General features: G+C 42.3%; 1 protein-coding gene across 45 annotated transcripts in view; it reads right to left on the minus strand.

Annotated features, from left to right (window-relative positions):
* The window catches only part of LOC110948942 (von Willebrand factor A domain-containing protein 5A-like), a 69,478-nt gene that overhangs the window by 21,728 nt on the left and 21,129 nt on the right, over positions 1 to 26,621 (minus strand). For 7 of the 45 annotated variants that reach the window (XM_051957610.1, XM_051957596.1, XM_051957609.1 and 4 more), the window contains exons 1-10: positions 17,545 to 17,678; positions 15,811 to 15,861; positions 15,516 to 15,718; positions 15,211 to 15,433; positions 14,838 to 15,004; positions 14,640 to 14,754; positions 14,349 to 14,524; positions 14,034 to 14,122; positions 13,791 to 13,935; positions 12,979 to 13,058 (exon numbers count right to left, since the gene is read on the minus strand). In XM_051957610.1, coding sequence (XP_051813570.1) covers positions 12,979 to 13,058; positions 13,791 to 13,935; positions 14,034 to 14,122; positions 14,349 to 14,524; positions 14,640 to 14,754; positions 14,838 to 15,004; positions 15,211 to 15,433; positions 15,516 to 15,718; positions 15,811 to 15,853 — 1,241 coding nt within the window. In that variant the 5' untranslated portion in view covers positions 15,854 to 15,861; positions 17,545 to 17,678. Of the gene's footprint in view, positions 1 to 161; positions 251 to 333; positions 510 to 591; positions 707 to 789; positions 957 to 1,162; positions 1,386 to 1,467; positions 1,671 to 1,762; positions 1,814 to 2,877; positions 3,011 to 4,348; positions 4,721 to 4,798; positions 4,923 to 5,044; positions 5,224 to 8,507; positions 8,526 to 8,713; positions 8,810 to 9,065; positions 9,132 to 11,721; positions 11,943 to 12,276; positions 12,381 to 12,505; positions 12,665 to 12,782; positions 12,898 to 12,978; positions 13,059 to 13,790; positions 13,936 to 14,033; positions 14,123 to 14,348; positions 14,525 to 14,639; positions 14,755 to 14,837; positions 15,005 to 15,210; positions 15,434 to 15,515; positions 15,719 to 15,810; positions 15,862 to 17,544; positions 17,679 to 18,489; positions 18,998 to 19,075; positions 19,200 to 19,321; positions 19,516 to 24,158; positions 24,246 to 24,526; positions 24,590 to 26,621 lie in introns of those variants that run through there. The other 38 variants (XM_051957611.1, XM_051957608.1, XM_051957607.1 and 35 more) reach the window with 31 other exon arrangements.

The raw sequence follows: 26,621 nt of genomic DNA on the forward strand, positions 1-26,621 counted from the left end.
AACAAAAATGGGTAAAATAAGAGTGAATTCATGCATCCCCAACTCAAAGAGACACTGCAGTTAAAGTTTGTTTCCAAACTTTTGGGTCACCCTGTACTATTGCACATGCACACAAGTAACATCACTGACTGAAAAACACTATTGTGCACTGTGTCACTCACGGGAAAATGTGTTCAAAGCTGGAACCGAAACTGTAGATGTTGAAGTAGCAGCCCATTGGTAAACTCTTCAACAGGAGCAGCAGAGTATCCTTGTTGGAAGGATTAAAAGAGAGTCAACACTGTCTGAGACAGACATGAATGATATATTATAAAGTTAACACTTGCTGAATACCCTGGCACTGCTGATGCGAGTTTCTTGCTCCCTGCTGCTACTGGTAGAACAGTCCATACTTCCAGATCGATCCAGTAAGAACACAAACTCTCCACATGAGGCCACTGAAGACATCACAGACTGGGGGAACTCAGGATACAGACTGACCATCACCACTGGATCACCCATCAGAGAGCCTCAAACATGACAGGAACAGAAAAATCACGTTTTGCTCTTGATCCCAAATCACATATAAGAAACCCACTATTTTGTACTCACCAGTCTTGGCAGAGGTCTGTCCTGCCTCCACCACAGCAGTGGGCTGGTGGGCGTCTTTGTAATAAATCACAACTTCAACATCTCTGTCAAACTTGTGTCCTGCAGCCAACTTCACCTGCAGTTCAACAACAAACTCACATTTTCTTCTCACTCAAGAGGACCAACCACACACAGCACACACATCAGCACTCTACCTACCGTGGCCTGAGTTTGATCAGTGTTGAGGTACTGCAGAGGGTCCAGGGAGCAGCTGGACTCCACTTTACATATTGGACGAGGAGAGAAGAGTCGGCCACAAAAACACAGAGCGTAGGGAACCAGAGAGGCTGGAACAGAGAACACCTGGACACTGGCACCTTCACTACCTGGAACAAACATGACAGACAACTGGGAGTCTCCTGCTCTTCTTTCACTTTGGACCCTTTGTGAAGCTCATGGCTTCAGAGGGGACTTAAACATGTTACCACAATTATTGAATAGTAGTCTTTGACTTCCACCAGCATACTGTCACAACAAACGCCAAACATGTGTGGTTTGCACTCAGGTAGAAGATGTTGGCTGGTGTTCCTACCCTGAGGTTGGTAGCGAGGGTTGAGCACAGCAGGCAGACAGAACCTCAGCCCGTCATCAGCCTGCACAGCCAGCTCAGTCACGTACTCCAGCCTGATGGAGGCGCTCTCTCCTGGAGCCAGACCGCCCACCTTCATAGAGAATATATCTGGACTCTGCTCACTCTCCTCCAACAGGAAGGCCTGCTGACCGGAGCTCAATGCATCATCATACTCCTCACGAGCCTGGAGTGAAGGTGACACACGTCACTAACATTCACTTTACAGTGTTTTTACTTCCTCTTTGAATATTTACCGTCCAGCTCACCTCCTGTTTCTCCTTCACCTCAGCTACAATCTCTTTCTGTCCAACCACAGCACTGAAATGACAGACAGCAGCATCTCCAGGCAGAGGGAAGACAAACACAGCCTCTACTGCTTTGTCCTCTTTGTTCTGGTAGTTGAGAGTAGAGACCACTGTGGCCACATGGTCCCTCACCTCCAGCTCCACCTCAATGCTCTTCAGAGGAACTGATGGAGGAACACATTTAACAGCTTTACATATTAATACCACAGGAATGTAAAACAGACTGTTGTCACTTTGTTTTCTGGCAGCTCTGTACCTGGTTCCTTCTGGACAGTTATCAGACCACAGCGGTTCATCATCAGTTCACCTGTGGAACAAGTTTGTAGTAATGAATAGTAATGACAGATACTGTACAGTGAGCAGCAATGGACATGATTCAATAAAACACTTTATTGCTGTCAGTTGTTATTTAATAATGTTTCCAAAGTTGTTTAAATCAATCCACTGGAAAGTTCCTTGAAGACGTTTCACCTCTCATCCAAGAGGCTTCTTCAGTTCTGGTGGTGGTTGATGTTGCCTCAGCTTTTAAACCTCTATGAGGTGTGTCCAGGGCTATTATTCTTCTGGTTAATTTAACAAACTAAATTGATGATCAGATTTTATCAGCTCTTCTATTGTATTTTATCTCTCAATATATTGTCTTTAATCATGTTTTGTAGTTGTTTTTAACCCATAAGAACTCATGGTGACACCAGTATAACAAGCACTTTGAGTGCCCCAGTCTCTTCCTTGTAAAGTTTTATGTCTGACCTTAACTCATTAAGTCCTTTAAGGAAAAATGGGTCTGGGTTCGGGGCTGCACAGTGGAGTAGTGGTTAGCACTTTCGCCTTGCAGCAAAAAGATCTCCGGTTCAAATCCCAGCCTGGGCACGGGATCTTTCTGCATGGAGTTTGCATGTTCTCCCTGTGCATGCGTGGGTTTTCTCCGGGTACTCCGGCTTCCTCCCACAGTCCAAACATATGCTGAGGTTAACTGATAACTCTCAATTGCCCGTAGGTGTGAATGTGAGTGTGATTGTTTGTCTGTATATGTAGCCCTGCTACAGACTGGAGACCTGTCCAGGGTGTCCCCTGCCTTCGCCCGAGTCAGCTGGGATAGACTCCAGCACCCCCCGCGACCCTAATGAGGATAAAGTGGTGTGTAGAGAATGGATGGATGGATGGATGGGTCTGAGTTCTTATGGGTTAAATTAACGATTTGTTTACTTGAGGAATAGAAACGGCATAGATGTCTCATATAAGCAGAAATCTCATCACAGTAGAGCACAATATTCAGACTCAGTGTTTGACAACAACAGTATCCAGATGTTTTAATGTTTTCATATCAGTGACGTGGTAACTGCTGCGTCATCTACAATAAATTCAACTTACCTCTGAAGATAGAAGTTGATGTGAACAGGACAGTTTCACTGCAGGTGCTGCTCGGAAATATGACAGTCCTGTTTATAAAGCAGGAAGAGTTTATTTCTGGAGAGAGACGGGAAAGTCACGCCTACTTGGTGCGCTTGATTTGGTTGTAAAGGAACACCGGGTGGGCGGAGCTGTATGTTGCAGTTTGAGTCAGTATGTGTCTGTAGAGCCGGGAGGCTGCACGGAGAGGGCTGTTTGTTTTCAACGTTTTATTTGTTTAACGTTGTAAACATTTGTATTTATTCATGTCAAGGAGTCATAGAGCTAATTTAACTTTGTGTGTTTGTGTATTTGACTTTTATTTAATGTTGTATAAACTTATGTGCGCTTTGTGACTCTTCACCATAGACTGTATATAAAGATGGACGTAGCATCTGGCTCCAAAAATGAAGCCCACCGGAAGTGTCAAAAACTTGTAATATCACGCCGTCCGCTAGGGTTGGCTCCAAAAAGCTTTTCTCCATGGACCCCAATTCATGACCGGAAAAAATAAAATTTGATCGACTGATTTTCTACAGCTCAGGATTTTTTTCCTGTTAGTTTTCATGGTCTAAATGAGAGATCAGGTGGCCGATCTTAAAATAAATCAATACTGAACTTTAAATAAATCGTTAAAGTTGGCGGAGCCAGGGGGCGTGGCTATGCTTGATAGACAGTCTTGTCTGGAATGATTGACAGATCCTTTAGGGCGAGGCTTTCACATAGGGTAAAATGTGGGCAGGATAAGAGAGTCTTCAGCTCTCAGTCTGGCCCGCCCATAGACTGGTCTTGCCTCTAGTTGCTCTTCGGTCCAGCCTGTTTGATGATGCTTTTTACGTCACTGGCTCCAAAAAAATCCAAAATGGCGACCAGGAAGTAGCAAAATCCGGGCTTCATTTTCTCGGCGTTGAAACCAACGGGTGACGTCACGGTTAGTTCACACCTGCTCTTCACAAAGCGCTGAGTCACGTGGATCACCAGGGGAAATCTTAACCTGTCCACTTTAGTGATCATCTATTGTGGTAACTTTAAAAAAAAATGCTCCAAATGTGCGACCAGAAGGGTGCAGCCCTCTCCGTTCAGCCTCTGGCTCTACAGACGTAGCTTTCTCTCAACCGCTGCGTAGTTTACTAAGCACCATTATAAATGAAGCATTGTGCACAGAAGTGCTACAGATGAACTCTGGCCAATAACCTCATCATTATTTTACATTTATTGATTGATTCTTCATTTGTGAAAATCAAAATAAAATCTGAACATTTTGCAGTGGCTAATGTCACAAGCAAAACAAAACAAAAAGAAATAAAACGACAAGAAAAATAATAAGAACTGCTTGATTTGCTTTTACTGGTATCCCAGAATATTTTCTGCTGACAGCTTGAGGAGTGCATGTATAAACTGATGTCACACAGTTTGTCCTGAACAGTGAACAGAGCAGGTGTGAAGTCCATGATAAAGCCACTGAAGATCATTTTTATTGAAATCAACAAGTAGAATATAAGTCTAATATTCAGTTGTTACAGGCACAAAGTGACAGAAAACGTACAATTACTTTAGTAATTTACTTTAGCACAAGTTTGAAAATTCTGTACTTTCAGACTGATAATCCTGAAAAGAAACATTTCTAAGACCAATTGAAAAAAACAACATACTTTGATTATAACAATAGTAGTGGAATATTCAAGAAGTAAAGGCCTCTGGGTAGAGAAGATCTGCTTCTGTGTCGTGATCCTGAAGGTGAAGACTCAGAGCATCAGAGCATCTTTCTGCACGCTGCATCCCAGCAGTGCATTTCCAGCATCCACACACTCTGGAACACATGGAGCTGAAGAAACAAACCACAAAACAATGTAAGAATCAATGGTAAAAACAGCAGTTCAGCACTTATTAATGAGGTTTCTACCATTCTGAGCACGGAGCCACGATGCAGCCTTCATAGCCAGAAGCTCCCACTCTTCCTTTGCATCCATCTTGAAACCATGAAGCCAGATCAGAGCCAGGATGGTGGCCCACACCTCACTGTTGACCTAATTCACCAAATCAAACAGACTGTACGGTGTCATGTGTCTTCCTGCAAACTGTGCTATCAAATCCGTTTCCAAATAACTGCAGTTAATCATTTCTGTTATTGTTTTTCACAACAACCCACCGTTGCAGGCTTTGACTTTTCCACCTCCTCTCTGCTCTTTCCCAGTGCAGCAGCCAGATCTGGATCCAGAGTCCAGCAGCCAGATGCCTTTTGGAGGGAGACCAGCTGCATAAAAGGGTCTCTATTGACTCTCTTTGGTGCAGTGGCCACTTCACCCTTGATCAAGTCTGAAGAGCAAGCTGAAATGACCACATTGGTTTTGGAGAAAAATACATTTTCATCATTCTTTTTGTTTGCTACTTTTGCCTGTCTGTGGTTTATGATATAAAACACAGCTGAGTCTCAAGATGATGTCAGTAGTTCTGCAGGTTCTGGGTCATAAAGGCAGGAACTGAGCAATAATTAACTTGAATGGATTATGTTGCTTGATGAGAAGATGAAATAAATCTGCTGCATAAAATACTGCAGTTGGTTACAAACAAAACATGATTTAATTCACTCGTTATCAACATGGCACCGATTATTTCTACAAGTTGTACAATATTTATAATAGTACACCTCTCTTAAGCAGGATGGGGACATTGGCTGTACAAGTAGAACTTCTGAGAGAAAATAAACCTGGATAATTAAAATAAATGCTGAATAACTGATATATTGTGTCCTGTTGACAGACTTTACAGTAAAACACATTATAACATGCAAAATTCAGCACCTCACAACAAACCCTGCATAAATACATTTTTCACCATTCGGGATTTTCACCGATCCTTTCCTCTAAGGTAACTGCAGTGCTGTGAAAAAGTATTTGCCTCTGACAGATGTCTTCAATTTTTTTGTATTTTTATCACACTTAAATGATCCAGATCATCAAACTAATTCTAAGATTGAATCAAGAGAACCCACAAAGCACAAAATATCGTTTTTAAATGAAATAAATAAATGTATAGAAGATTTATTGAAACCTATATCACACTCCTGTCAGAAGTTTTAGGACACTGTCTCATTCAAATAAAGTAGAACCTGCCCTACAACTTTTGACAGGGGGTGTATTTCATCATATGGATGTGATCAGGGCAGGACTCTGATCATATATCACACTCCTGTCAAAAGTTAATCGCCCCCTAAACCTAATAACTGGTTGGTCTCTTTGCAGTTAAATGTTTGTGATATCTTGTGATCAATCTTTAAAATGGAGGAATTTTGACCAACTCTTCTCTGCAGAACAGTTTTAATTCTGTTATATGAAATGGTTTTACAGCAAGAACTCAAGGTCAGCATCTCAATTTGATTCAAGTCCGGACTTTGACTCGGCCACTCTAAAGCCTTAACTTTGTTATTTTGAGTCACTCAGATTTGAACTTGCTTGTGTGCTTTGGATCACTGTCATGCTGCATAAACCATTTGTGTTGAGCTTTATGTCATGAACTGATGTGGAATGCAGCATTAGCTTTACTCCAGATATAATGGAACTTACGTCCTCTATAAAGTTCCACCTTTGACTCATCAGTCCACAGGATTTTATCCCAAAAGTCTTGGAGCTCATTCTGATATTTTTTGCAAAGCTTTGATGAGCCTTTATGTTCTTTTTGATCTGGAGTGGTTTGTGCCCCGCAACTCTACCACGGAGGCCATTTTTGTCCAGTGTCTTCCTTATTGTAGAATCATGTAGATGGACTTCAACTGAGGCCAGTGAGGCCTACAGACCTTTTGATGTTAGTCTGGGTTCTTTGGTGACCTGGATTAAATATCAACACACTCCTGTAGAAATGTTGGTCGGCTGCTCAGTCCTGGGAAGGTTCACCTCTGTTCCATGTTTCTCAATTTGCGAATAATGTCTCTGACTGTGGTTCTCTGGAGTCCCAAATCCTTTGCAACGGCTTTGGAACCCTCCAGATTAATAAGTGTCAATTACTCTGTTTCACAACTGTTCTTGAATCTCTCTAGAACATGGCATCATGTGCTGCTTTTTGAGAACCTTCAGCTACTTCACAATGCCAGACAGGTTCTGTTTCGATTCAACAAGCCTGGAGGTAATCATATGTGAGCGTGGCTGGTGAATTACCAAATTAATGTGGTCATTTGGTAGATTGGTAGCTAAGGGGACAATTATTTTTTCACATATGAAGAGATGGAACTGGATGCATTTTTCCTTCAATAAATAAAGTCATCACTGAAATGTTAGGAATGGTGGATGTGGAGAACCCAGACGTCACTGACAAAACACTAGGCATTATTAAAAGAATTTATTAACAAAATCAAAAACCTATTACAACAGAAAACGAGACTGAAGTGGACAAAACAAAACTTGACAGCAGCTAAACGGCAAAACTAAAAGGTGACAAAAAACTAAACTTAGACAAAGGCAAAAACGGCTAGACTAAAAGGTACTTACACAAGGAGAATGAACGACAAACACAAGAGCAAACGAGGGTCCAAACAAGTCGAGTCCAGAAGAGGGTGAAAAATGACAAAGTCCAACAACTGATATAATTCAGCGGTGGAGGGTAAGTGGGAAGTGAAGCTAGAACTGTATGGATATCCAACTATGCACCAGTGAAGACTGAGGGGAATGGCAGAGCTTAAATAACAGGGAAGGAAAGCAGGTGGATTGCATTGAACTGATTGCAACAGGTGAGGGTGATGAGCTAATGAGATGACAGAGCCAGGGGACGAGCGAGTGGAAGAGAGACAGAAGGTGAAAACACAGCCAGAGGGAGACAGAGAGACAAGCCAAAAACACACACTAAAGGGCAACAGCACTGAGGGAACCAACAGACGTAGATTAAAGCAACAAACAACAGAATCAAAAAGGTTAAATTCAAACTAAAGGTGGAAAAAGGAACAAAGAGGCAGCAATAGGACAGAGTCCTGACATGAAAAGCTGCAATTTGTGTTTTCTTGGGTTATGGTTGTCTTATATAAAAAATTTGTTTGATGTGAGAGGTGATAAATATGCCAAAATAGAAGTTATCTGTAGGGGGGGAATACTTTTTCACAGCACCATGTTGTATTAGTAAAAAGACTAGTGAACTGAAGGAAACTTTATGCACAATTGTCTCAAAGAAATCCACCTATGAAATAGATTTTATACTAAATCTTGTCTATTTTAAAAGACATATTAAAAAGTATTTATATTTAATTCTTAAAACTCCACTTAAGTCTCTGTCAGACTGTTTTTTCACACTATTGACCCTCAGTCACAAGAAAATATCACTGTTTAACTTATCAGTGTGTTTCAGTCAACAGCAGATTTCACTGTTCGACTGTAGACTTAACTAGTTAAACCCTTGTTTTCCCTCAACAATCTAAGTTAGCCCTCAGTATTTGCATGTCTCCAACTGGATTGTTTTGATTTGCGGTTTTTTCCCCACCACCTAATAACACTTGTATTGACTCATGGTGCTGATGGATGTCTTCAGTAATGTTCTATACTGTAGAAAATAATAAATATTGTGAGAGTGTGTGTCCAATATTTTGACTGGAACTGTGATGATGTTTGATGTACGGTTTTCAAATTTCATACCTCCTTCATGAACTGCAACTGCTCACAAAAGACAAACATCAAAATTAGTAAATTATCCAACAACTAACATAACTGAACCTTCTTCACTTGCTGATGCCTTCAGTACTGTTCTATACTGTAGAAAATAGCAAACATTGTGTGTCCAATATTTTGACTGACACTCTAATGATGTTTGATGAACGGTCTTTTCAGTTCAAACCACCCACCTTGTGGAACTGCCTTCTGACTGATGGGACCATCAGTCAGAAGGCAGTGACTCCTTGTCTTCGGAGACCTGCCCTTTCCCTTCAACATTCTTTTCACTTAAAAAAGAAAGAAAAGAAATACAAGGTCAAAACATAAAATTAGTAAACAACTAACATAACTGAACCTTCTTCACTTACTGCTTTAGGCAACAGCCTTTATTATTGACAGTCAAAGTGAACCAGAACAAACAGAACTTCACATTTTGTATCTCATTAATTCTGCAAACAAGTTAAATAGGTTAAAAATGTTAAGTTTGTTCAGTATTTACAGCTATTTGCTATTTGTTCATGTGTCATGTGGCTTTTTACTTACTCCCAAAACTTGCTGGAGCAGCACCGACCATGGCCATTCTTGACATACCTCCTCCAGCACGAAGCCCTAAACCAAATCAGAAAAGAGGTGATGTCAAGACATTCTAATTCTCTAGTGTCTCTGCATTAATCACTCACACACCACACACACAACCAGAAATGACAGGAGAAAGAGAGCGAGTGAAGCCAAGTGAGAAGGAGAGTGAGAGGATGGGAAAGAGGGTGATGGAGAGGGAGAGAGGGAGAGGGGGCTAGGAAGAGGCTGAGGTGGAGGCTGGGGTCCTGACAGTATCGCCCCTCTACAGGTGTCTCCTGTTGTCAGACAAAGCTGGTTAGGGTGCCGGTGGTGGAAGTTCTGATGAAGGATAGATCCAAAAACCACAACGGGAAAGTTCAAAACAAGCCGGGTGGACTGAGGGGGTCTGGAGGAAGGTCAAAAGCAACCAAAGGAGTTCAAACTAAGTCTGGGGGTCGGTCATGAGGTGGGTCAAAACCAAACGAGGAGTTCAAAAACAGGAAGACACAGTCTGGAGGGCAGCCTGGAGGCTGGTCGCATAGGCGGAGTCCCTCTGAAGGCCTGGCTGGGGAACAGCAAAGATGGAGACACAGGTGCAGGGGAAGCTAATACAGGCTGTGGTAAAATCTCTGAAGCTTGGGAAATATCAGATGACTCTGGCGGTCCCAGGACTTGATGCTGGTGGAGACTGAAACTGGAGAGACAACATCAACCCTATCAGGGACACATACAGGTGAGATGGTGTCAGTGTCCTTAGAGGTGGCCAGGATGCAGGACTGGTTGACTGGGATCTCTATGACGTTCAGCAGAGCGACCTCCATAGCACTCGGCAGTAGGAGCTCCATGGAGCTGGGGAGTGGTGAGGTCTGGCATCACACTTCCTTCAAGAAGGTCTTCCAGAAGGTGGTTCCTTGGAATCTTGGGGAGCTGGAATAGGCAGAATACTAGTTGGGGCAGTGTGGTGATTGTCTAATCTAAGAGCTCTGTCCAACAAGAAGGATGACAGAGCACTAGACGACATGCTGATGGGGGAACTGGAAGCTGGTTGGTTCTGAAGCTGACAGGAATCTGCAGGCCGGTGGCTGGTTGACTGTAGCTGGCATGGGGTGCACATGCTAGGAAATAGGTGTTTCAAGGAAGTCAAAAATAAGCTCTGATAATGAGTCATAATGAGTTTCTAGTTACTAGACAGACAAATCAAAGAATCCAAATAATCACACTCATTGTCTTCAAATAAAATGTCTACAGGGGGAAAAACATGACCTGGATCAGGTGGCTCCAAGGGAGAAACAGACAGCCAGTTGAGATGGTTTGGACATTTAGTTCAGATGCATCCTGGGATTTTTTTCCAAGCATATCTGCCTGGGAGGAGGTCATGTGGTCACTTAAGGTCCTACAAGGTCGTTAAGAAGCCCCTGATCAATGAGAGACAGAGGTTAGTCCGGCATCGCTGGGCCCAAGAACACAACAATTGGACAGCAAGGAACAGGAAGAAGATTCTGTGGTCAGATGAGTCCAGTTTCCAGCTTTATCTTCCTCCTGCCAATGTGAGGGTACGCAGAAGGCCAGGCGAAGCTTTATCTCCAGCATGTACAGGACATACTTTCAAGCATGGTGGAGGCAGTATCATGGTTAGGGGATCCATGAGTGCTGCTGGTGTTGGTCATCTCACTCTCTGTGATAGCACATTGAACTCTGCAAGTATTGTGCCATTCTCAAAACCCACATGCTCCCTTCTGCACATGCACTGTTTAGTTGAGGTCAAAACTGGATGTTACAACAAGATAATGTTCCTTGAACACATCCAGGACCAGTAGAACTTAGCTGCAGGTGAACAGTATTCGGGTCTAAGAGAGGCCAACTAAATCGCCAGACATGAGCCTCATTGAAAATCTTTGGTGGATTGTCAAAAGGTCTGTTTCAAAATGTAAACCAAAGAATTTAGGAAAATTAAAGGCAGTGATTTAAGAAGAATAGGACAAGATTACCCATCAACAGTGTGGAAGGCTTGTGGGGAACATGTCAGCCAGTATTAGAGCTCTACTGTGTGCTAATGACAGGACTACTAAATATTAGTTACCTCCGCCAAGGAGGTTATGTGACACCTGGCGTTTGTGTGTCTGTCTGTCTGTCTGTCAGCAAGATAAACAACAAACTAAAAAACGCCTGGGCAGATTCAGATGAAATTTTGAGGGGATGTAGACTATGCTAAGAGGAAGAGCTGATTTAATTTTGGTGGCAATCCAGAAAGGATCCTGGATTCTGGATCACTTTGAATTTTTTAGTATGTGGTCCAAAATATGACAAAAACATCATAGGTTAGTATATCGTCCAAAAATTGGAACAAAGTGTTCAGATAGCTCAACTGGTGAAGAAGGTGATTCATAAACAGAACTGTGTCAGAGATGCAGGTTCAATTCCAGCTCATGATTCTTTACTGCATGGGTTTCCTGTTTTCCTCTTTATCCTTGGCGGAGGTCTGCGCTCTCTGAGTGCTTTTCTAGTTTGATGATTTCTTTCTTGCTCATACGTGTTGGATTTTGATTTCACTAGCTTGGTTTTGAGGAGTGCCCTGACGTGTTGTCTTCAGAGTGAAGGTGACAGAAAATTAGTTGGAATTTGCTTTCAGACAAATACTCACGAGGTCTTGGAACATTTCTGCGCACAAGAGGTCCCTGAATCACTTTGCCATCAGTTTTGTTGACAGCGATGAAGGCAGTGAAACAACTGCTCACTCCTGATTGGACACTGAGCTGCACCACCTTCTCCTTCATTCCTCCATCTTGCCGTCCTCTGAGCTCTCTGTCCTCCATCTCCAGGGAGCGAATCAGAGTCCGAGCAGCCAACCTGTGGACAGTTAATCTGCAGACAGGAGAGAGAAGGAAGAACAGGAGGAGCTTCATTTACATTTCTATCAATGGAAAACAGAGATCTGGTTTGTTCAATCCTATGAAACATCAATAAGGACATGAAAATGATTTCATTTAATGAAATCAAAAGTGAAATGAACATTGTTTATGCACCAAAAAGACAATGAGAAATTTAGCATCATGGAGCTTTGAGCTACATGCTAATAGAAGGATGCTAACATGCTCACAATGACAAATTGAAAATTAATTTAACATATATAACCAAAACACAGTCATTATGACAAAGTCAGTGTCTATTTCTGTTGTGGGACCAACAGCTCCTTTACCCAGTGTCCTCTGCAGGTTTCAGACTGAAGTGCAGCTGGTTCTGAGAGGGACGACCTGCCAGGCTGTACTTCACCGTCACACTGCCCTCTGTGGCCTCTGAAGTCTGAGGAGGCAGCACAGTATTGGAAAACAATCTCATTTTTACGTAAAGATCACTCTTACTCATGTTTACACATCTGACAAATACAACCAGAGACATATTTCACTGTGACAAGATGCTGCTGCTACCTGTCCAGTGAGCTGGCCATAAATCAGTGACCTCTGACCCTGGAAAATGGATGTGATTGGTGGAGACAGGACAGTGACAGACACTCCCTTTGGTAAATCCCATGTGACTGAGATGTCTTCCACAGCCGGCTGCAGAGCGAATCTCAGTGACTGCATCACCTGAAAAATAGCACAAAGCATACAAAATCATACTTTTATGTACTGGAGCAACAAAATGAAAAACATATTTGCTGCTACTTTATTGAACATTACAGCTTCATAGTGTTTCATGTCTTACTTTTGGTTGCATCCTGTCAGTCCCTGTGATGAACTGAGCGTGTCCTCCTCCTTCTTTGGCCAACCCATTGATCAGAGCAGAGCTGGCTCCTTCCCCAATCCCAAAAGAGAAACACCTACAATACAGCAGTTTCATTTAAACACACACAACACTAGAACACTGAACACATCGTGTGTTTGTGGTTTTGTAGTTTTACCTGTGGGAACCTGAATTCTTCTTCACCAGATCTAGAACTTCTTTGGTGTTTCCCACCTCTCCATCAGTAAAGACAAACAGCTGAGGAGGAGAGATTACACATAAGTCACACACCACACCCACACACGTGCTGAAAGTCATTTCTAACAAACACAACTCAATGAGAGGCTTGTGTTGGACACAGAAATGTATGGAATGTATGAAAGGTCATCAAACCAGTTTGTTCAACATCTTACTAAGAAGGCTGTTTGCAGAACAGTAGGAGCTACTGAAACAACTTGAATAAAACATTCCCTAGGACTAAACACAAAGGTTTTAAAGACTTTTTCTTAGATGAGACAACCTTGTTGGTTTTGTGCATATTGAGATATGGTAAATGGTTGTATTTATATAGCGCTTTTATCCAAAGCGCTTTACATGATAATATGTCACATTTACCCATTCACACACACATTCACACACTGATGGCGGGAGCTACCATGCAAGGTGCTAACCACAACCCATCAGGAGCAATTAGGGGTTAGGTGTCTTGCTCAGGGACACCTCGACATGAGCACGACGGGCCGAGGATCGAACCGGCAACCTTCCAGCTACAAGACGGCCACTCTACCCACTGAGCCATGCCGCCCAGATGATTTGCTGTCTAATTTGAAGAAGCAAAGATGAGCATCAGCACCACATAAGTAGCCTAACATCAAACCTAGACACATGTAGCATCACTTGTGAAGTGTGTAACAACTGAGTCAACCGGTTAAACCTATGTGTGTGTGTGTGTGTGTGTGTGTGTGTGTGTGTGTGTGTGTGTGTGTATACCTGTCGAGGCTGATTAGGAATACAGCGCTGGCTGTAAATATGTTTTAGAGGCTCCAGGATCTCTGTTCCTCCCAGATTAGCCTCCATTTCCTCAACTTTCTTCAGAGCCTCCTCTATGGTCTTCTGGCTGTACTCCACACTCTGACTGCCGTCACACAAACACATGCACCAATACACACATGCACATACTTCATACCAAGAGAACACATCTGTTGGACTGATAGATATCACAAAGAGACTTACGGGAAAATGTGTTGAAAGCTGGACCCAAAACTGTAGATGTTGAAGTAGCAGCCCATTGGTAAACTCTTCAACAGGAGCAGCAGAGTATCCTCAAGAGAAAAACGTAGAGATAATGAATGTCACTGCATGAGAAATGGTAAAGAGTCTACACTGATAGAGCACTTTTCTACATTACTTAGAGTTCAGCGTCTTGCCCAAAGACAATCTGGTATGTGGAGGTGCCAGGTACTGAAACGCCAACCTAATGATCAGTGAACAATCCGTTCTACCACCTGAGCCACCATCATGAGAAACACACCAACATATCATGAATACCCTGGCACTGCTGATGCGGGTCTGATGCCTCTCCTTGTTGTTCAAAGGTGCTCCCATACTTCCAGATCGATCCATCAAGAACACAAACTCTCCACACGAGTCCACTGAAGACATCACAGACGGGGGGAACTCAGGATACAGACTCACCATCACCACTGGATCACCCATCAGAGAGCCTGAAGCATGACAGGAACAGAAAAATCACTTTTACATTATTTCCAGAACACACAACAAATAACTTCAATAATTTTCATTCACAGGTGTAATGTTACAAAGGTATTTTTCACTCACCAGTCTTGGCAGAGGTCTGTCCTGCCTCCACCACAGCAGTGGGCTGGTGGGCGTCTTTGTAATAAATCACAACTTCAACATCTCTGTCAAACTTGTGTCCTGCAGCCAACTTCACCTGCAGTTCAACAACAAACTCACATTTTCTTCTCACTCAAGAGGACCAACCACACACAGCACACACATCAGCACTCTACCTACCGTGGCCTGAGTTTGATCAGTGTTGAGGTACTGCAGAGGGTCCAGGGAGCAGCTGGACTCCACTTTACATATTGGACGAGGAGAGAAGAGTCGGCCACAAAAACACAGAGTGTAGGGAACCAGAGAGGCTGGAACAGAGAACACCTGGACACTGGCACCTTCACTACCTGGAAACAACATGACAGACAACTGGGAGTCTCCTGCTCTTCTTTCACTTTGGACCCTTTGTGAAGCTCGTGGCTTCAGAGGGGACTTAAACATGTTACCACAATTATTGAATAGTAGTCTTTGACTTCCACCAGCATACTGTCACAACAAACGCCAAACATGTGTGGTTTGCATTCAGGTAGAAGGTGTTGGCTGGTGTTCCTACCCTGAGGTTGGTAGCGAGGGTTGAGCACAGCAGGCAGACAGAACCTCAGCCCGTCATCAGCCTGCACAGCCAGCTCAGTCACGTACTCCAGCCTGATGGAGGCGCTCTCTCCTGGAGCCAGACTGCCCACCTTCATAGAGAATATATCTGGACTCTGCTCACTCTCCTCCAACAGGAAGGCCTGCTGACCGGAGCTCAGTGCATCATCATACTCCTCACGAGCCTGGAGTGAAGGTGACACACGTCACTAACGTTCACTTTACAGTGTTTTTACTTCCTCTTTGAATATTTACCGTCCAGCTCACCTCCTGTTTCTCCTTCACCTCAGCTACAATCTCTTTCTGTCCAACCACAGCACTGAAATGACAGACAGCAGCATCTCCAGGCAGAGGGAAGACAAACACAGCCTCTACTGCTTTGTCCTCTTTGTTCTGGTAGTTGAGAGTGGAGACCACTGTGGCCACATGGTCCCTCACCTCCAGCTCCACCTCAATGCTCTTCAGAGGAACTGATGGAGGAACACATTTAACAGCTTTACATATTAATACCACAGGAATGTAAAACAGACTGTTGTCACTTTGTTTTCTAGCAGCTCTGTACCTGGTTCCTTCTGGACAGTTATCAGACCACAGCGGTTCATCATCAGTTCACCTGTGGAACAAGTTTGTAGTAATGAATAGTAATGACAGATACTGTACAGTGAGCAGCAATGGACATGATTCAATAAAACACTTTATTGCTGTCAGAAATATTTTCCACCTGAATGTTTTTTAATAATGTTCTAATTCCTCTGGTTAATATCACAAATATAACTGATGATCAGATTTTATCAGCTCTTCTGCTGCATTTCATCTCTCAACATATTGTCTTTAATGTTGTTTCGTAGTTGTGTTCTTTCAGAAACAACTAGTTTACTTGAGGAATAAAAACAGCACACATGAGTTGGGTAAAGTTGGAAAGGTATTCACAGATTCGGACTTCCGGTTTTGGTCTGGGGTAAGGATCCAAAACTGTTTCAAAAATAATTCCATAAAAACTGTCCATTGTTTTGAATTTGTTTTGTTGTGACAGATTTTTTTTAACAGATAAAAATGATTCCCACTGGGACTCAGATTTATTACATTTGGGTTGTTTATTGCCATATGATGTTGTGTACAATATTTAGTGTGTGTGAAGTATGTGAAGTTTAAGGATTGAGTAAACTAGCTTTGATGCCACTTTTCTTGATGTATGTGGTATATTTTATATAACACACAGGCACTTGTTTGTCCAAACACATAATTCTGTATTGTAATGGAATTTACAATCAGCAGGACCCATGCTGATCAGACCGTCAGGCTTTTTACGTCCAAGTATTGTCTGTGCAGTCCTTAACTTGAAAAAGGTTACTCTCAGTTTAACATTATGGTATGAATGAATCAATTAACACTGAAACTTTGCAAGAAGGTGTCTTATCGTCTTTCTTCTCAATCATCAGTACTTGAGGTGACAGTCTAAACAGTTTGTTTGGTATATTGGTGTTATCTGATACTCTCTTTGGTAAGGATTGTAAATTCCATTACTATCCAGAATTATGTGTTTGGACAAGCAAGTGCACAAGAGTGAAGTTATTGAATTTTAATACTCATAAAATAATAATAAAAATTCCTTAAAATTCTTATTTTTCATTTAGCACCAAAGCAAGAGTTGTAGTATGACCAGCAGGAGCCCATTGATGGCTCCAGAGACTTTGGTGATTGTACAGTGTGTAATAGTGAAGTTATTGAATTTTATTACTAATGATAAAAAATTCCTTAAAATTCTTATTTTTCATTTAGCACCAAAGCAAGAGTTGTAGTATGACCAGCAGGAACCCATTGATGGCTCCAGTGATTTTGGTGGCTCTACAGTGTATAAGAGTGAAGTTATTGAATATTTGTGTCGTGTCTCTTTTCGCTGTTGCAGCGGTTTTGCTATTTGCAGACGGTCCCTGTTCACTCGTCGCACCGCCAGCTGCGCATCGACGTCAATGTTATTTCTGCAGCTTGAAAGACAGCGACTTTTGATAAAATTGGCCTTGTCGCACGTTGTCTAGCTTACAACGACTTGAAAGAGGCATCGTTTATGTTTTGACAACGTATATCTCATGAGTTATTGATGCCGCAAGTCCGAATCTGTGAATATCTTTCCAACTTTACCCAACTGCACACACGTCTCATATAAGCAGAAATCTCATCACAGTAGAGCACAACATTCCGACTCAGTGTGACAACAGTAGATGCTTTAATGTTTTCATGTCAGTAACGTGTTAACTGCTGCGCCATCTTAAATAAATGCACAATAGAAGAAACTTACCTCTGAAGATAGACGTTTATGTGGACAGGACAGTTTCACTCAGGTGCTGCTCTAAAGTATGACAGTCCTGTTTCTACAGAAAGAGACGGGAAAGTCACGCCTGCTTGGTGCGCTCGATTTGGTTATGAAGGAACACCAGGTGGGCGGAGCTGTACGTTGCAGTTTGAGTCCCAACAGCTGTTTTACATTCATTTCTATTTTTCTCTTATATTTTGGATTTTTTTTGTTTTTCCATATTTCTTCCATCAAACAGCATTCAAACTGCTTCAGCATACAAGTCATGCATTTTGCTGCAACAGAAAACACATTGGAACTACAGAAACATTCTAAATATGCAGGTCACTTCAGGTCATAGTTAAGTTTCTTTCTTTAGATACTCCGCATCTCATTATCCAGACAAAAGTTTAACGAACTGGCAGTGTATATTTGAAATATATATTTTTTTATCCAAGCATTTGTTGTCAAATGTGCACATCATCACCATCTAGTGGGAAATATGAGGAATGAAGACTTTCTGGGAAATCTTTCATAAAGAACATCAAAGCAACAACATATTGGTCAGATTTGGCTCAGATGGAGGGCTATAATGAACGATCCACACTGTAGGAACAGCAGTTTTCTGATAAATATGAGTCACCAAACACCATTTTAAATGAAGTATTGTGCATTGAAGTGCTACAGATGAACCCTGGCCTAAAACCTCATCATTATTTTACATTTATTGATTTTTTTTTTATTTGCAAAAATGAAAAAAATCGGCTCCAACTAAAGTCATGACTCATGTCAGAATGATTGTGACATAAATTGTTTTTTATGCTTTCGGTCCACTGAGGGTTGTTTGCTTTGGAAATGTCTGTGGTGAACATTTTACAGTGATTAATGTCACAAGCAAAACAAAATCAACAAACAAAAACAGATAAAAGACAAGACAAAAAAACTGCTAAAAACTGTTTCATTTGCTTTTATTGGCATCCAGAAACCTCTGCTGATAGCTTAAGGTGTGCTATATCACACAGTTTGTCCTGAACAGTGAACAGAGCAGGTGTGAAGTCCATGATAAAGCCACTGAAGATCATTCTATTCAAAGCAACAAGTAGAATACAAGTCTAATATTCAGTTGTTCCAGGCATAAAGTGACATAAAAGGCACAATTAATTTAGTTATCTTTAGTTAATGTTTTAGCACAGATCTGAAAAGTCTGTATTTCTAGACTGATAATCCTGAAAAGATAAAAATTTGTCAGACTAATTTAAAAAAAACACAGAATAAAAAAAACAGACTTTAATTATTACAATAAAAGTGCAATATTCAAGAAGTAAAGGCCTCTGGGTAGAGAAGATCTGCTTCTGTGTCGTGATCCTGAAGGTGAAGACTCAGAGCATCAGAGCATCTTTCTGCACGCTGCATCCCAGCAGTGCATTTCCAGCATCCACACACTCTGGAACACATGGAGCTGAAGAAACAAACCACAAAACAATGTAAGAATCAATATTGAAATCAGCAGTTCAGCACTTATTAATGAGGTTTCTACCATTCTGAGCACGGAGCCACGATGCAGCCTTCATAGCCAGAAGCTCCCACTCTTCCTTTGCATCCATCTTGAAACCATGAAGCCAGATCAGAGCCAGGATGGTGGCCCACACCTCACTGTTGACCTAATTCACCAAATCAAACAAACTGTACTGTGTCATGTGTCTTCCTGCAAACTGTGCTATCAAATCTGTTTCCAAATAACTGCAGTTAATCATTTCTGTTATTGTTTTTCACAACAACCCACCGTTGCAGGCTTTGACTCTTCCACCTCCTCTCTGGTCTTTCCCAGTGCAGCAGCCAGATGTGGATCCAGAGTCCAGCAGCCAGATGCCTTTTGGAGGGAGACCAGCTGCATAAAAGGGTCTCTGGGGGTCTGCTTTGGTGTTGTAGCCTCTTTTTGGGTCTCTTGTTTGCTTCTAAACATCCCCAAAAGGTTACCTGAAAGCAAACAACAACATAATAACATGAAAATGATCAACACAATGCCCCTGCAAAGTTAGATGTTTTTACCATTTTTGCCTGTCTGTGGTTTCTGATATAAAACGCAGCTGAATCACATATAATTTCTACAATACCCGTAACACACAGCAGGAAGTTAAAACTTTCAGAATCACAACCTGATCATTTAAAATAGCACATATCTCTTAAGCAGGATGGGGACATTGGCTGTACAAGTAGAACTTGGTAGAGGAAATGAATCTGAACATTTATAGTAAATGATAAATAATTGACATATTGTGTCATGTTGACAGACTTCACTGTAAAAACACATTGCAACATGCAAAATTCAGCACCTCAACAAAACCTGCATACATACACTTTTCACCATTTGTGATTTTCCACAGGGCGGTACTTTTTCACAACACTGTAGTTATCTTTTGCTGATCTGGCTGCTAAGAAAGCAGCCTTGCGACCTGCCTCTGTTTGTACGGTGACTGATGACATCGATGACTCTGCTCCATGATCACCAACATCACGCTCCTAAACGTGAGAAAGATTTATGGCTAACTAAGGGTGTTACACTACTTTTGAACCTAACAACGACACTGTAGTTATTTTAGAGTCTAATGTAACTACAGTGCTGTGAACCAGTACCGTCCTACAAAAATCTTCAATTTTTCTATAGTTCTCACACTTAAATGTTCCAGATCATCCAACTAATTTTAAGGTTAAATCGAGATAACCCACAAAACACAAAATACCATTTTTAAATGAAACAAATAAATGTACCTGTGAAAAGGTAATTGTCCCCCTAAGTCCAACAACTGGTTGGTCCCTTTGCAGCAACAACTGCACTTAAACGTTGGTGATATTTTGTAATAGTCTTTAAAATGGAGGAATTTTGATCCACCCTTCTCTAGAGAATAGTTTTAATTCAGTCACATTGGTAGTTTGTGATCATGAACTGCCCTTTGAAGGTCTTGCCACAGCATCTGAATTCGATTCAAGTCTGGACTTTGACTTGGCCACTCCAAAACTTTCATTTTATTCTTTTTGTGCCACTCAGTTTTGAACTTGCTTGTGTGCTTTGGGTCATTGCCATGCTGCATAAACCATTCGTGCTGAGCTTTAGGTCATGAACTAATGGTGGATATTGTCCAGGAGGATTTTGTGATAGAGCAGAATTCATGGTTCCATCACTTACACACGTGGACAAAATTGTTGGTACCCCTCAGTTAAAGAAGGAAAAACCCACAATTCTCACTGAAGTCACTTGAAACTCACAAAAGTAACAATAAATAAAAATTTATTGAAAATTAAATAATCAAAAACAGCCATTACTTTTGAATTGTTGATTAACATAATTATTTAAAAAAAAAAACTAATGAAACAGGCCTGGACAAAAATGATGGTACTTCTATAAAAGATTGAAAACTATTTGACCAGAGTGACATGATTAACTCAGGTGTGTCATTTAATTGACATCACAGGTGTTTCCAAACTCATAATCAGTCAGTCTGCCTATTTAAAGGGAGACAAGTCGTCACCCTGCTGTTTGGTGAAAAGGTGTGTACCACACTGAACATGGACAACAGAAAGCGAAGGAGAGAATTGTCCCAGGACATCCGAAAAAAAATTATAGCCAAACATCTTAAAGGTAAAGGCTATAAGACCATCTCTAAACAGCTTGAAGTTCCTGTGACAACAGTGGCTCATATTATTCAGAAGTTCAAGACCCACGGGACAGTAGCCAACCTCCCTGGACGTGGCCGCAAGAGGAAAATTGATGACAAATTGAAGAGACGGATCGTTGGAATTGTATCCAAAGAGCCCAGAGCAACCTCCAAAGAAATTAAAGGTGAACTCCAAGGCCAAGGTACATCAGTGTCAGATCGCACCATTCGTCATTGTTTGAGCCAAAGTGGACTTCATGGGAGACGACCAAGGAGGACACCACTGCTGAAAAAAACTCATAAAAAGGCGAGACTGGAATTCGCAAAAATGCATGTTGACAAGCCACAAAGCTTCTGGGAGAATGTCCTTTGGACAGATGAGACCAAACTGGAGCTTTTTGGTAAGGCACATCAACTCTATGTTCATAGACTCAAAAACCAAGCATACGAAGAAAGAACACTGTCCCTACGGTGAAACATGGAGGAGGCTCAGTAATGTTTTGGGGCTGCTTTGCTGCATCTGGCACAGGGTGTCTTGAAAGTGTGCAAGGTACGATGAAATCTGAAGACTATCAAGGCATTCTGGAGAGAAATGTGCTGCCTAGTGTCAGAAAGCTTGGTCTCAGTCGCAAGTCATGGGTCTTCCAACAGGACAACGATCCAAAACACACAGCCAAAAACACCCAAGAATGGCTGAGAGAAAAGCGTTGGACTATTCTAAAGTGGCCTTCTATGAGCCCAGATCTGAATCCCATTGAACATATGTGGAAGGAGCTGAAACATGCCATTTGGAGAAGACACCCATCAAACCTGAGACAACTGGAGCCGTTTGCTCATGAGGAGTGGGCCAAAATACCTGTTGACAGCTGCAGAACGCTCATTGACAAATAAAGAAATCGTTTAATTGCAGTGATTGCCTCAAAAGGTTGTGCAACAAAATATTAAGTTATGGGTACGATCATTTTTGTCCAGCCCTATTTCATTAGTTTTTTTTTTTATATAATTATGTTAATCAACAATTCAAAAGTGATGGCTGATTTTGATTATTTAATTTTCAATAAATTTTTATTTATTGTTACTTTTGTGAGTTTCAAGTGATTTCAGTGAGAATTGTGGGTTTTTCCTTCTTTAACTGAGGGGTACCAACAATTTTGTCCACGTGTGTATGACAAGTCGTCCAGGTCCTGTGGAAGCAAAGCAGCCTCAAAGCTTCAAACTATCACCACCATGTTTCACTGATGGTATGATGTTCTTCTTGTGGAATGCAGTATTAGCTTTACTCCACATGTAATGGGACCCATGTCCTCTAAAAAGTTCCACCTTTGACTCATCAGTCCACAGGATTTTATCCCAAAATTCTTGGCGCTCATCCAGATATTTTTTGCAAAGTTCTGATGAACCTTTATGTTCTTCTTGGTCAGCACTTCACAACTCTACCATGGAGGCCATTTTTGTCCAGTGTCTTCCTTATTGTAGAATCATGTAGATGGACTTTAACTGAAGCCAGTGAGGCCTGCAGATCATTTGATGTTCATCTGGGTTCTTTTGTGAATTCTTGGATTAGATACTGATGCACTCTTGTAGAAATTTTGGGGAGCCAATCCTTCCTGGGAAGGTTCACCTCTGTTCCATGTTTCTCCATTTGTGGATAATGTCTCTGACTGTGGTTCTCTGGAGTCCCAGAGCTTTAGCAATGGCTTTGGAGCCTTCCAGACTAACAAATATCAATGACTTCATTTCACAACTGTTCTTGAATCTCTGCAGAATGTGGCATCATGTGCTGCTTTTTGAGAACCTTCAGCTACTTCACAATGCCAGACAGGTTCTGTTTACTGAGGTTTAGATTCAACAAGCCTGGAGGTAATCATATGTGAGTGTGGCTGGTGAATTACTAAATTAATTTGGTCATTTGGTAGATTGGTAGCTAAGGGGGTAATTACTTTTTCACATATGGAAAGATGGAACTGGATCGTGTTTATCCTTCTATAAATAAAAATCTATAAAATCATCATTGAAAAGCTCCAATTTGTGTTTTCTTGGGTTATCGTTGTCTGATGTTAAAATTTGTTTCATGTGAGGGGTAATAAATATGCCAAAATAGAAGTTATCTGTCGGGGGGAAATACTTTTTCACAGCACCATGTTGTATTAGTAAAAAGACTAGTGAACTGAAGGAAACTGGCTGATGTGAGTTTAGCTCTGAGTTACTGAAGTGAACATTGTTCAGGCAACCAGTAATGATCACTGATACAACTAACAGATGGTTATGAAGGCGTGAAGTTCAAATGACTGTTTGACTAACATTTCCACACCGTTCATTAAACGGCTTCACAAAGTTCCTGAAGAGTAAGGAGTCCCAATTTAAAGTATGAATGCCCTGATAGAGCCACTCTGTGTTCTCACTCATTGTTCGAATTAACATTAATTCCATAATTCTATGCAGGAAATCTATCTATATCTATATAGTTATTACTGATATTAAAGATTATACACAATTGTCTCAAAGAAATCCACCTACGAAATTGATTTTATACTAAATCTTGTCTATATTAAAAGACATTTTCAAAAATATTTAGATTTCATTTTTCAGAAAACTTTTAAAACCCCATTTAAGTCTCTGTCTGTTCTTTTTCACACTATTGACCCTCAGTCACAAGAAAATATCACTGTTTAACTTATCAGTGTGTTTCAGTCAGCAGCAGAATTCACTGTTCGACTGTAGACTTAAATTAAATAGTTAAACTCTTTTCCCCAATAATCTAAGTTTGTCTTCAGTATTTGCATGTTTCCAACTGGATTGTTTTGATTTGCGTTTTTTCCACTACCTAATAACACTTGTATTGACTCGTGGTGCTGATGGATGTCTTGTCTTGTAGAAAATAATAAATGTTGTGTGAGTAGCTGAGTGCAATATTTTGATTGGTACTGTGATGATGTTTGATTCACAGCCTGTAAATGTTATACCTACCTCCTCTAAAAGGACTGTAGGATGGCAGACCCTTCTTCTTTTTATTTGGAGCCACGGCCTTTCTGACACAAGTTTGATTCAGGTCCACTGAAAAAAAACAAAGCACGAGCTCAAAACATAAAATTATTAAATTATCAGACAACTAACATAACTGAACCTTCTTCACTTAACTGCTTTAGGCAACAGCCTTTATTAATGACTATCAAAGTAAACCAGAACAAACAGAACTTTACATTTTGTATCTCATTAATCCTGCAAACAAGTTAAATACGTCTAAAAATGTTAAGTTTGTTCAGTATTCAAATCTATTTGCTGTTTTAACAGGAAACACAGATGTGTGTTCATGTGTCATGTGGCTTTTTACTTACTCCCAAAACTTGCTGGAGCAGCACAGGCCATGGCCATTCTTGACATAGCTCTACCATAAAGCACTAAACCAAATCAGAAAAGAGGTGATGTCAAGACATTATAATTCTCCAGTGTTTCCAATCCCTGCAATAATCACTCACACACCACACACACAACCAGAAATGAAAGGAGAAAGAGAGCAAGTGAAGCCAAGTGAGAAGGAGAGTGAGAGGATGGGAAAGAGGGTGATGGAGAGGGAGAGAGGGAGAGGGGGCTAGGAAGAGGCTGAGGTGGAGGCTGGGGTCCTGACAGTACCGCCCCTCTACAAGTGTCTCCTGGTGTCAGACAAAGCTGGTTAGGGTGCCAGTGGTGGAAGTTCTGATGAAGGATGGATTCAAAAACCACAACAGGAAAGTTCAAAACAAGCCGAGTGGACTGAGGGGGTCTGGAGGAAGGTCAAAAGCAACCAAAGGAGTTCAAACACAGTCTGGAGGGCGGCCATGAGGTGGGTCAAAACCAAATGAGGAGTTAAAAACAGGAAGACACAGTCTGGAGGTTGGCCTGCTGGCTGGTTACACAGGCAGGACCGCAGAGATAGAGCGAGGCAGGAGGCCAACGATCCAATACGGGACCCCTCTGGAGACTGGTAGCAAAGGGTGCCAGGGAGGAGACCATGTGGTGCATCTAAAACCTGCTGAAGGGATTATATGTCTAATCTGAACTCTCAGGATTCCTTAGGAAGAACTGGAAAGCACAGCTAGGAGGAGAGACATCTGGAATGAACTGCTTTGTTTGCTGCCTCTGTGACCCGATCCCAGAGAAGCGGAACAAAATAGATGGATGGATGAATGGTTTGATTCTTATCAGAAAAAATTCTTAGGGCCTGGTCATGGTGGCCAAGTAATCAAATAACATCCACTGGCTGACTACAGCCTGATGGATCTGCAGGGGGGTTGGCTTCGAGCCTGAGCTGGGATCCATGTCTGCTGGGTTCATAATTGCCAGATCATACTGTCATGGCAGGTATTGGACCCCAGGTGAAGACATGAAAGCAGGCTGAGACAGGCAGTGAATAAACAAAGAGTGATTAACAGAAAACTATCACAATAACCAGTTGGACAAGACAACTAAGTGGGGGAAGGAAAAGGAAGTGGGTAAGCAAAACCTAATTTGGTTAATTTGGTTAATTTTGGTGAAACTACAAAAACCTGAAAGGGGGAATGGGGAAATGTGGAAACCTAACACAACACAAACAAACCAACCAACGCTAAAAAAAAAAAAAAAAAATCTGTAATACCTGTTCTGTCTGTGCATATGGTCTAACTTTCCTCTGTTTTATTTCAGTTTATTAACACTACAACTCTCAAAGATTGATAGCACCATGGACTTCAAGACCGTATGCATGCACTGGTGGTGACCTTCCTCTAGGGTTCCCGGGGTTGCTCTCTGGCTCTGCGGGGTCGGGGTGGCTTGTGCCCCTCTCCCTGGTGTTGGATGTCTCGGGTGTCTCCCCCATTGAGCTCTAGGTCTGCTGGGTCTGCACGCTCTCCCTGGACCTTGGGGTGTCGGCGGCTGATCTCTCCTGGGCGCCTGGCTGGTCCGGGGGGCTTCGGGTGAGTCGGCCCCTCCGTTGCTCCCCTGTCCCTTCCTGCTCCGCTACCCTCCTCCTCCCTCCTCTCCTGCCTGCCCGCCCCTCCTCGCCCCTCTCCCTCTCCCGTGGGGGGCCGGTGGCCCTCTGCGGGCGGGTGGTCTGGCGCGGGGGCTGGGTGTTCTCTCTGGGGGGGTGGCTCTGGCCCACCTGGGCACAGGCCTTCATCCTGGCCTGTGTGCCCCCACTGGAGTCCAGTTTCTGCTGGCTGGGGGCCTCCGTCCGGGCCTGGTGCTGTCCTGGGGTGTGGTGGGGTGGGTGGGGTCTCGGGGGCGCTGCGGGGTGGGCGCCCTGCGTCCTTGTCGTGCCGGCTCCTGGGTGGGTGTGGCGGCTTGTGGCCCTCGCTTCCTTGTGGCGCGGCCTGGTCCCCCCTTCGGGGTGGGGCGCCGCATGTGGCTGACCTGTGTTGGGGCTACGGTGCCTGCCGGGGCGCTGCTCTGATCTGCAGCTCCCGGGGGGTTCTTGTG

The sequence above is a fragment of the Acanthochromis polyacanthus genome, chromosome 13 (assembly GCF_021347895.1).
Source record: "Acanthochromis polyacanthus isolate Apoly-LR-REF ecotype Palm Island chromosome 13, KAUST_Apoly_ChrSc, whole genome shotgun sequence".
Lineage (NCBI taxonomy): Eukaryota > Metazoa > Chordata > Actinopteri > Pomacentridae > Acanthochromis > Acanthochromis polyacanthus.